The 12,217-nt window shown below is 51.9% G+C and overlaps 1 protein-coding gene across 1 annotated transcript; it reads right to left on the reverse strand.

Annotated features, from left to right (window-relative positions):
* Positions 1-561: 561 nt before the first annotated feature.
* TMED3 (transmembrane p24 trafficking protein 3) lies at positions 562-11,669 on the reverse strand. The gene is made up of 3 exons (XM_082833100.1): positions 11,409-11,669; positions 9,480-9,728; positions 562-1,411 (listed from the first exon to the last, which is right to left on the reverse strand). The coding sequence occupies exons 1-3, from the start codon at positions 11,583-11,585 to the stop codon at positions 1,175-1,177; spliced, it is 663 nt and encodes a 220-aa protein (XP_082689226.1). The 5' UTR covers positions 11,586-11,669; the 3' UTR covers positions 562-1,174.
* Between the last annotated feature and the right edge of the window lie 548 nt (positions 11,670-12,217).

Genomic DNA, 12,217 nt, shown 5'->3' on the forward strand with positions numbered 1-12,217 from the left:
TGACAGGAACAGCAGGACCTGGAAGACATGGGAGAAGTGAGTGGAGGGAGTAGGGTAGGGGATTTCCAGGGCCAGAGGCTGGGGTGCCAGAGGCTGGGGTGCCAGATGCAGGATTTCAGAGACCACGGTGAGGACTTTCATGAGCTATGAATGACATGCAGAGCCTTGGGAAGGTTTTGAGCAGGAGCGACAGGGTCTGACTTAGGTTTTAAAGAGACCACTGTAGCTGCTGTGGAAATGGCCTTGGAACAGCCACTCATCATTGCTCAGTCTTTTCTTTTTCTGTTCTTAGCCCCTCTATTTGGATTAAATGATGACTCAGTTGTTGACAGTAAGCACTAGGGTCTGAGAACACAAAATAACCAACTCCCTATTTCACTGTTTTCATTTAACTGAGAGCTGTTTACTACTCCCTCCACAAACGTCTACACATACAGATCTCTGAGGCATCACTTGCTCTATTATGCTGTAATTAATTATATGCACACCAATGCTCCCCATTAAGCCGTGAGCTCCTTTAGAGCAGAGAAATAATGGCACAGGTCTCCATGGTGCTCACAGACAGTTTTTATTAGCCAGAGTCCTGCCTTCTAGGAGATACACAGCCAACCAAGGCACCCAGCTACCATTTTGTTCTCGCTTCAGGGCTGATTCCATGGTTCTCACCTGGGATGGGGACTTCTGCAAAGCCGCTTCAACGCCTGGTTTCCACAGGTACAGAGAGCTCCATGTGAGGAAAGGCCAGACAGGGCCCTGTCTCCTCCACGCAGGATAGGACACACAAGCCAAATGGGCCATGCGTCGTGGAGCAAAAAGAGAGCCCTGAGCTGCCCCCTGGAGGCCTGGGCCCTTGGGGTTCCTCCTACGAGCCAGGCCATTGGATGGCTGCCTGCCTGCCCTCCCACACTGGCCAATCCCTAGCCTGATTGTACCCTTTCGGCATTCAGTGTTACACACATGCTGCAGCTGGATGCCTTCCACTTTCTGGGCTCTATGAGCTTTGGCTGCTGGAGTACAAGGACCAAGCATCTGAATAGAAGGCAAGGTGAGAACGTGTTACCCTGTGCTCTTCTCCAGGCAGCTCCTGGGTCGCACCCACCAGCCCCAGGAGCCTGTGACCAAAGGGAGCTGCTCTGTCCTGGGGTGGGAGGGGCCTGGGAGCAGAGCGCCCCAACTAGGAGTGGACCATCCTGCTGACGGGTCGTTTTTCTGTGAAGAAGCTTTTCAGCAGCAGCACCTGGCTGAAGCTGACCACGAACAGCGCGATCGTCTCACCAACAGACCAGTAAGAGACTCGGCTGTTCAGGTCCTCGGCCCGGGCCCTGTCCTGGGCCTCCCGGAGCCGGTAATGCGTCTGGGAGTCAATCACCGTCTTCAGAGCCTCGTGGATGGTCACACAGGCGGACTCCATCTAGGCAGGAAGAGAAGAGCAGTCACTGTGAACCCTCAGAAAAGAAGAACAGGACCCGGCACACACACAGCAAGTGTGATCTTCAACATCCTCAGTAATTTCTCCTGGATGCTAACTGTGTGTCTGTGCTAAGGATGTGACACGGCTGTATTCATAATAAGCCTGACTGAGGCTCAGAGAGGTTAAGTAACTTGTTCAGAGTCACACAGTTAGTAGAATTTAAACTCAACTGTCTGAGTCCTGAGCCTATGCTTTCAAATACTGCCCTGTGTTCTTATTTAATACTCACCATACCCCTGACAGGCAGGGATCATTACTCCCAATGTTAAGGAGGACTGACTGATTGCTTACTGCATATACTGATGAGGAAACTGAGGCTCAAAGAGGCTACATAACTTGCCCAAAGTCACACAGCTAATGAACGGCAGGGCGTGAAGTAAACCACAATTGTGTTGGACTCTGAGTTCATTCTATTAAATCTGCAGCCTACACTTCTACATATACACAGAAACACATGAAGACATGCATTTCTCATGTACATAGAACCACACTCACATACAAACATGTGCAAAGACAGACGTGTGCACATGAATGTGCACACACACAGGCATATACTCACACATAACGCACGCTACTTCACAACTTCCTTTACCTGCTAAAATATTACGTGTAGCATGCCGGATTCTGAATACATCCCACCCCCACTACCAAGGTCCCCTGCTCCAATCCCAGGAAGCTGTGAATGTGATGAGCTGCCACTCCTGTGATTATGTTATATGTCACAGCTGACCTTAAGAGAGGGGGGCCATCCGGTGGGCCTGACCGAATCACAGGAGCCCTTCAGAGCAGGGAGCTTTCTCCAGCTGGTGGCTGAAGGAGAAGTCAGAGAGGCTGGATCCAAAGGAATTCAGTGCCCCGTTGCTGGCTCTCAAGATAGAGGTCACATGCAAGGACCAGAAAAAGGCCTCTAGGAGTGGACAGCACAACAGCCAACAAGGAAACAGGAACCTCAGTCCTACAGCTGCAAGGAACTAAATTCTGCCAACCACCTGAATGAGTGTGAGAGCAGATTCCTCCCCAGAGCCTCCAGAGAAGAGGCCAACCCAACCTGATTTCAGCCTTGAGACCCTGAGCAGAGAACCCAACTGAGCTGGCCCATGCTTAGAGCCTACAGAACTGTGAGATAATGAATGCCTGTTGTTTTCAGCCATTAGTAGTAATTATTGACTCAGCAATAGAAAACTAAGATATTATGCCTGTGAAAGAACATGTGTTCCTACTCACAGGCAACCTCTAAAGCAATCATTTTATCCAAAACCCAGCAAATTCTATCCCAACAATAAGTCCTTGTGCTACGGAAGTTCATAAGCATCCAACAGATGTTTGTTTCCCAAATTCCAAAGGTGAACTACTTATAACGCTCAACGTAAGAAGCTAGAAGGGACCAAACCATTGTGTCACCACCTTGACGGACCCCCGTGAAACCCTCATTTCTCTCACAAATTGAACAGTTTCTGGACGCCAAAGGGGAGACTATGACCATAAAAAGATGTTGCCCTTACTTGCTTCATAGATATTCTTGATTCTGGGCCATTCAAGGAGCTAAACTAGACTACGTGAGGAGAGAAAAGCTCCCCTTCAGCCTCTGTGTTGACAAGGCAGCATCTTCTGTCTGACAACTGGTCTACCTCCTAGGCGTGTGGGTTTCCTCTGCACATGTTGGCTGACCCCCTCATTCTGATCTATAGGGAAGAGGTGGTGAAACGTCACGTGGAGGGAAAACTGACAACGTCACTGTGTACGAGATGGAATTAGTGGACCTCGACTAGGCATCGGGTCAAGGGGCAGAATCCACTGTAAAGAACAAGAACAAGGTCGTTTGTGCTTCACTTTTTCCCCCAAGGGGAACCTTGATCCTGCTTTCTCAGTGACACCTGCGTGTCCTATTTTTGGGCTATATTACGGTCTTCTCTTGCGACTGGAGTCAGCATGGGGCTTCTTCACCTTCCCCACATTTGGTAGGTAGGGTGTAGAGGGATACCTTGGAGATACTGCTGGTGTGGTTCCAGACCACCACAAAAAAGCAAATGTCACAATAAAGTGAGTCACAGGGATTTTTTGGTTTCCCAGTGCATATAAAAGTTACGTTTACACTATACTGTAGTGCATTAAGACTGTAACAGCATTATGTCTAAAAAAAAAATCAATGTACATACCTTAATTAGAAAATACTTTATTGCTGAAAAAAATGCTAACCATCATCTGACAACACAGGGTTGCCCAAAACCTTCAACTGTAAAAAATACAGCAGCTGTGAAGTGCAGTAGAACAAGGTATGTCTGTACCTACAGCTGTGTGATTTTGAGAAATGGACAAATGATCCTGAGAAGGGTTCCTGACATCAAGAAGTTGATTCCAAAGGGGACTCCTAAGTGACAACTGACTTCAGATGCCAACCACCAGAGGAGACCTCTCAGGGTACAGACCTCTGCACTGGAGACGATGGTGGCATTGCCCGTCCTCGCTCTCCTGGTAATGCTTCCAGAGTTGATGAAGGCATGTCAACTGTCACAGAGGAAGGAAGGGGACTAAACTGTGAAGGAACCAGGAAAGAGGTCACAGAGTGGAGTCAGGCTTCACCTACGCAAACCTGTGTCCAAGTGGAACCAAGGTATGGCATTTGTAGGTGCTTCCCTACTGTGCCCTTCCAGTCACTCCCTGTGACCATGACACAGGAAGGTTTGGTAAGGCCATTAGTTCTATATTTATAGCACCCTGGTGATCTTCGGAAGACCGCGGTTATTGAAGGTAGGGCTGGGGAACTCAGGAGAGACACCTCTCAAAATGACACTACAGGAATTCCAAATCATACTCGGTTTTCTCTGATAGCCCGAACTACACTAATTCGTTCTTTCAAATGTTTATTTATTAAGTGCCTACTCGCCTTCCAGACATTGTGCGGGGCCCTAGGAGCTGAGAGATGAAATGAGTCAGACACAGTCCTGGGTCCCAAGAAGGTCATAATTTAGAGAATGTTATCAGCTTCCTGCAATGCCAAAAGAGCTAACAACAGAGGGGTGAGCGGAGCTACAGGAACACCTCAGAGAAAGCTGCTAATCCTGCCAGAGATGGAGGCGTACCTGACACAGGGAAGAGATAAACTGAACCTTGACAGATGGGCAGCATGTCACCAGGCAGAGGATGAGGGGAAGGCATTCCACGCAGGAAAAGCATGGCAGGGCTTCCCTGGTGGCACAATGGTTAAGTATCTGCCTGCCAAGGCAGCGGACACGGGTTCGAGCCCTGGTCGGGGAAGATCCCACATGCTGCAGGGCAACTAGGCCCGTGCACCACAACTACTGAGCCTGCATGCCACAACTACTGAAGCCTGTGTGCCTAGAGCCTGTGCTCCGCAACAAGAGAAGCCACCGCAATGAGAAGCCCGCGCACCACAAGGAAGAGTAGCCCCCGCTCGCCGCAACTAGAGAAAGCCCGCGCACAGCAACGAAGACCCAACGCGGCCAAAAATAAATAAATAAAATAAATTTATTTTTTAAAAAAAGGAAAGAAAAGCATGGCAAAGAGCACATGCAGAGCCCAGTATGTGCAGCCCATCGGGGATATGTGGGAAGGAAGTCATGGGTAGGTGGAAGCTCACGGAAAAGGCCTTGAGAGTCAAGACTTTAACACGAAGCTCTGTGAGCAGAAGATTGGCAAGGCAAGGATCCCACTTTAAGAGAACTTCCCTGCCAGCCATGATGCAGAGGCGGACTGGGGGTGGGGAAACCACTTTGGTGGCTGCAGTTCTGCTGGGAAGAAAAGACGAGGCCCTCAATTGAGAAGGTCACCAAGTGGGGTAAGAAGAGCGGATCTGGGAGCGATTCAGGGGACTCGGTAACAAAGTAGAGAAGATCATTCTTGAAATTAGTGGGATGAACAGAGATACACATATACATATGTATACATGCACACGCATGCCCGTGTGTATATGCATGCATATGCATGTGTACACATAGACATACATACACACATGTTTAGAATGTATAAATACACAGAGGCTTTGTTTTTTTTTGTTTTTTTTGTTTTTTTTTTTTTTGCGGTACGCGGGCCTCTCACTGCTGTGGCCTCTCCGTTGCGGAGCACAGGCTCCGGACGCGCAGGCTCAGCGGCCATGGCTCATGGGCCCAGCCGCTCTGCGGCATGTGGGATCTTCCCGGACCGTGGCACGAACCTGTGTCCCCTGCATCGGCAGGCAGACTCTCAACCACTGCGCCACCAGGGAAGCCCGAGGCTTTGTTTTTAAACACTAGGGAAGGGCTCACTGGTTTTCCAGGCTAGAATTCCACCCTCCGTGTTTATTTCCATCACAAGCTCATTCAGAAACTCAAAATGTACATTACACTCACTTGAACTGGGAGCTCCTGGGACCCCTGAGCCCTAGCCCAGGCGTTCAGCAGTATAGGCTGGTACCTCCAGCCTCCTCCCAGGGTCCAGAATCACTGGAGAAGGAGTGGGGGTGGGGGTGGGGGGGTGGGGGGGAGAGAAACGGAGGAGGACACAGAAACCACGGGTGCCGACACCCCGGGCAGAGGACACATCAGATATGCCACGTAAGGCGCCACTTCAAAGACGTGGATCAGATGTCATCAGCCAGAGACCAGCACTGCACTTCTATGAAGAGGGCCTGAGGTCTCTACAGGAACCACCTCAGATCTGATCAGTGACAGGGAAGGAAGCCAGTTTTCAGGAGGTAACAGAGCAGGAGGTGGTACTCTACGGCTTTCCTGGCGTCTAAAACCAGGAGACACCTTTAGAACCTGGCACGGGCCTCACAGGAGACCCCAGGGCCACACATCACCAAGATTCACAGACACCTGGAAGCATCCCCTTACCGTAAAAACATGCTACTTCCCTGTCCACTGGGATCTGCTGTTGGCGTTAGTCTAAGATACCACTTCAGCTTGTTCCCACAAAATTTCAGTTAGGCAACCCAGCCAGCCTGCTTCCTACCCAGCAGGAAGCCAGCAGAGGCCCTTCTGCTGCAAAGAGCCCTGTTCTCCCAGGGCCATGGGTCCCCAGCTCTCCTGCAGTGCGAACTTCACCCCGCTGAGACCTCCAGCCCTGGCTGGTTCAAAGTGTCCGGGCACCTCAGGGGGATCGTGGGCACCACTCCATCATGACAGGTAGTCTCTGGAGACACCCTGACCTGTCTCCCTCCCAGGACCATCCCTTTCCTCCATCCCATGCCCACATCCCATCCCGTCTCTACCACCTGCTGATGCCCAGGTCTTCACTCTGTAACCAGCAGCAAATTCCTGCAGCCTCACCTCATCAGGACCACCATGGATAGAAGCACTTGGCTCTTTTTTATTTTATTTTATTTTTTGGCTGCGCAGCACATGGGATCTTAGTTCCCCCAACCAGGGATCGAACTCGCACCCCCTGCAATGGAAGCGCAGAGTCTTAACCACTGGACGGCCAGGGAAGTCCGCACTTGGTTCTTTAAATTCTTCAAGAGCTCAAAGGCAGCGTCGCAGGAGCTGGCCTCAGAGTAGAGTTAGGAAAACCTTTCATCTTCCCTCGACCACCACTGAGGCAGCCCCGGACCCTGGACCTCTGTCAGGAACCTTCAGTCTCCGCTAGGATCTGCCCAGACTCTCAGGACGCCCAGGGCATCTCAAGGTTAGCCTCCCTCAGCAGCATCTCTAGCCCATGTCCTCTGCCAGGAGCCTGGTCATGCTGGAACTCAGGCCGAAGACAAGTCCCTCTGGCCTGGAGCCCTGGCCCGGGACGCGGTCACTCTGGATCCTATTCTTTCACCCTGGGGCTGCTACTGGTGCCAGAACACACAGCCTCTGGCCCAGCACTGAGCCGGATGAAGCCTCAGGGGAAGAAAGACAGCTGCAGGTAGAAAGGGGATCCATGCCAAGCAAAATAAGATCAGGGCCGGTGAGGAAAGTAAAGTGATGCCCTGAACACCTGCACCTGCTGTTCTCCCCACCCAGGAGGCCTTTCCTCCTCCCGTGCCAGACACACTCCTTGGCAAACACCCAGAGTGTCACTTTAAGCTAAAACTCTCCCTGTGAAGACTTCCCTGACCCTCCTGGAAGAGTCAATTGGTCCATCCCCTGACAACCCTCACCCTTAAATCTCAGCTCTGATCAGAGCATCCTGGAGCTCCATGGTTTACAGGGTCGCATTCCACACAGGGCTCCTGACAGCTGGGACAGCGCCCTCTGACCTCATACTCCCACCACCCAGTACAGTGTGCAGACTGAGCACGGGCCCACCACAGGCGAGGGGGAGCTGTCTGAGACAGGCACAGACCAGGCAGGGGGGTCAGAGGTACAGAAGGAGAAGGAAACAGCTCTTTTGTGGCTGGGCAGAAGGAAGGATGAGGTTCCCAGATGCAGAAGAGGGGAAGTGCAATCACTCCTTCCTGCAACAAAACCAAACTCTAATTCTAAGACTCCAGGAAAGAACGTCTCTAGTGCGCTAATCCACAAAGCCTTTTCTCTACTGGTTTCTTTTCCACTGCTTAGAGAGAGAAATCCTTCAGCTCAGCTTCTGGAGACTCATAAAATCTTCAAAACAGAAGCTATTTCATCAACGACCAACAGACCTCCTGAGAGGATAGGTTATGAAAGATCCTACACAGAAGACACACCCTGGGCTGGAACCTCTAGCAGCAGTCATGCCGCTAAGTTCAAACGCACTGCTGTCCAGTGGAACTCTCCATGCGTGGGCACCAGCCACTTCTGACTACTGAACACTAGAAATGTTGGTACAGAGCAAACAAGGAAGGGAATTTTTAATTTAATTTTAACTAAATGTCAACAGCCATATGTAGATAGCTGTTACTGACCGGACAGTGCAGTGCTAACCTCCAACTGCTCAGAGAATGACCCCATGGTCCAAGCCACAGAGGTGGAGCCTGTGGTCACCTTGGAGGGCAGCCCAGACGGTAATCTGGCATTGCTGGAGACTCAGATGCTCTGGCTTTGGGTGTGGAACAGGTGCAGCCACAGGGTCATTCCTGTCTCGCAGGTTTCCCTGGGTCCTGCCGCTCAGTCATTTGATGACTATTTGGTGAGCTCTTATTCTGTGCCACACCCCAGGCACTGGGGCGCTGGGGATTCAGGGGTAATACAGAGTCCTAGCCTCAGAGCCTGCATATGGGAGGGAGGGAGAAGCTTAAATAGCAGGAGGGAAGACTGAGGGAGGAGGCTGGGGTCGGATTATAGTTAACTGTGACAGCCATGGGCGACAGAGATGACTATCCGTCCTCCAAAAGTGTCACCATTTCTATTCCAGATTGTGAAGTTTGTTGCTAGGAGTTGACTGCCCAACTGAACTGATTGCCGCCTTCGTTTCATCCAGTCTATCCACAGGACTATTCCTCAACAATGAGATATGAGTGGGTGTGATGGCATCACTTCTGGGCCAGGGCTTTTAAGAAGCAGATGGGACTTTATCATTCTCTCCTTCTCTTGGTGGCTAGAAACAGAGGACTCTGAAGCCCTAAGGGACATCAGAAAGATGACAAGAAAGAAGGAGCCTGGCTTCCTGAGTCACTCCATGGAGGAAAGTCCTCCACCCCTATCCCCACTCTCTGGATTATTATTTGAGTGAGGAAAAAAAAAAAAAACTTTCATTGTGCTAAGCCATTGATATTTGGGGTTTATTTGTTATAGCAGCCAGCCGTTGTTACCCTGACTAATATATACCACACAAAGGAGGACTGGTCTTTCTCATGCAGATACATCGTATCAGCAGAGAGGCATATGCTATGCGTACTTTGAAAGTGGTGCTGTGTCAAAGCCTAAACGGGAACACAGGAATACCAGAGGAAAGCATGGCAGGGATCCAGTTAAAGAATGGAGAGGAAGACCAAAAGGAGAACATAGGGTCTTGTAGGACTGGATGTGAACAGAGGGGCAGAGTCAATACTGAGACTTCAGACTGGAGCTGGATAGCTGGTGACTGTTCATCAGGCAACACGGGCACAGACAAGGAGGAGCAGGCTGGGGGGGAGGGGGCTCATCTCAGCCTGTTAGCGTCCACTCACCTGGGTGAGAGCCGTGACTCTGTTGCCCATGTCTGGGAGAATGGGGGGCTCGTCGCCCACTTGAAAGTCAAAGTAGACGGTCTTGTGAGAGAAGGTGGAAAACTCATTACTGAAGCAAAACTGATAAACGCCCTTGACCTCAGCCTGGTGTGTGAAGCTGTCATACTGCTTCTTGGTTTCCCTGTAGATGGTGTTCCCCAGGGGGTCCTCCACATAGCAGTCAACATCGTAGTGGCCTCCAGTGATGACCTGACAACCACAAAAGACACCCACAGTCTGCTGTTACCAGAGAGGCAAACACCACTTACCAAAGGCCGACCAGGCAGTGATTACATGTCACAAACATTTTTTTCATGTAATCTTCACAGCCTTCTAAAGGCTGACACTCCCCAATTTACAGAGGATGACACTGAGGCTGAGAGAGTTGAAGTTAACTGGCCATGGTCATGCCGCTTGAAAGTGACAGAGCTAAGACTTGAATCCATGTCTGCCTGATTCCAAAAGTTTTGCTCTGCAAGAGCCTAATCCTCCCCATTTTACAGAAGAGGTAACTGAGGCTCCGAGGTTAAGTAAACTGCTGAACGTGTCTGGTAAACGTTAATATTATTGCTGATGGAATGCAAGGGGAAAGCAAACATAGACTGAAGCCTTCACAGAATCAGTGATTACCAGAGGTGGGAGAGCCCTCGGGAATCATTAGTTCAAACTCTCAACACAGGAAAGATAAGACCTGCAAAGGGCAAAAATCACAGAGGTGGTCAATGACTATAACTAAGGTCCATCAAAGAATACAGTCAGTGGCCTCCATCTGGCTTCCAAATGTTAAAATTTCCTTTTGTTCAGATGGAAGAATTTGCTTTGTGATTAGTGAGCTTCCTAATGCTGGAGGTGTGTAAACTTATGCTGAACCTGCTCTAACAGGGGTTCCTGACCTGGCAGGGACCAGATGACCTCTCAGCCCCCTCCATCCTCACAACGATCATGTTTTGGTGACTGTATCTAGGTTACCCCTGTTAATCCAGCTGCAATTTCCACACTGTCCACGGACATGTGAAAGTGGCAACATCAGTGACTCGGAGGTCATCACACATTGTGCTGTCCCCAAGCACACGCCTCTTTTAGTGGCTTTGGTCAGAGAGGGCCCACCACATGGCCTGCCCCTACTCCTGCTTCCCGTGCCAACTCATCTCTGTAATGCCTGTCAGTATGTGTCCACAAGCAGACGCGGGTCTGGGTATAATTCCCACTCAGCTCCCTACTCTTAGGTCTGCTCACTAAACCTTAGGGGCAGATCTCTCACTCAAGACCTGCTCCCCTGAACCGTGAGCCATGAAATCTCTCAAAGGAGCCAGGACTGCAGGAGCTAGGAGCTTTTCTGAGCCATATGGCAGCAGCCACAACACCACTCCTTGGAAACACTGCCAGGGCTCAAAGCCTGCGCTGACACCTCCTTTCCAAAGCGCCATTTCTCATCACTTGCCGCGCTCACCCCAACTTGACTTCAAACACTGGAGAGAGGGAAAAATAATGCCAAGGACCCATTTCCTCTCGCTGCCATTTTTCAGTACAGGCGGGGACAAACTGGTCCAAAAAACTTGGGACAGAGAGCCTGTGTCCAGCTAATCAGACATGGCATTCCTTAGAGTCAAGGGGCCTGCAGGTCATTGAGGACAACTCCCCAGGATGCAGGACCCGCCCCCGGGCATCCGCATCCAGGTAGCGCACCTTTGGCGCTACCTCCCGCCCTGGGTAGTCGGGCCTGTCTCGAGTGGGCTCTGACTTCCTCGCGGGGAAGTCAGCTGGTCTCTGGTCATTCCCGCCCCGTTCAGCCTCTTTGGCTAATTCCAGCCACTCCAGCCTGGGGCGCACCAGTGACCAATGGAGACCTGGAAGGGGGAGAGGAGGCGCTGCCGGGCGCCAGGGCCTCACCTGGTAATCCAGTGAGAACTTCACGCCCTGCTCCACGTCCTCGTGGAAGCACTGCTTGGCGTTGTCAGGTAGCTCGAAGGTGAGCTCCGCGCCCCGCGGCCGCTCCGCCTGCAGCAGTAGCAGCAGCAGCAGCAGAAGGGGCAGCGCGCAGGCGGAGCGCGAGGCCACGCTGCCCATGATGCTCCCGGCCCAGTCCCGTGGGCCGCGGCTTGGGCGTGCGCTCCTCGCGGATGGGACGGTGGCTGGGGGACCAGGGATAAGGTGCAGGGACAGACGTGGCGCTTGCGGGGCGCTGCGCTTCCGGGAGGGCGGGAGGCTCAGCGCGCAGCCGCGCGCTCGGGGGTGGTCCCGGGACCGAGGCCAGAGAGCGCCGCGGCCTCCCCCCGCCCCTTCTGCCCGCTGCGCCTGCGCGCTGGCTGGGTTGGCGAAGGGGACACGCCCCTTCCCCCGCCCCGCGCTGTTCTGCTGGGGCGTCTCGACGAAGGTGAGGCGGGACGCCCATCCCCAGCGCGCACCTCCCCGGAAGGGCCGTCTACCAACATCCCCGACAGACGTTTTCTGCATCTTCTGGGACCCGCAGGCTTGAGGATTACCCGGAATTGGCCCAGGTCCACGCAGTCCATCCTCTCTGGCTGCAGCAGCACGAAGCCCATGGGGTTTTACAAGGTACAGGCTCTGCTTCTGACTGGCTCTGTAACTTGTCTCACGCTTCTCTGGAGAATCAGTCTCCTGGTCTAGAACTGGGTGTGCTCAAACCTACTATCCACAATAGCAAGGAAGGCTAGAGGAAAAATATGCAAACTCTGGGG

This window comes from Leucopleurus acutus, assembly GCF_964270905.1.
Source record: "Leucopleurus acutus genome assembly, chromosome: 1".
NCBI lineage: Eukaryota > Metazoa > Chordata > Mammalia > Artiodactyla > Delphinidae > Leucopleurus > Leucopleurus acutus.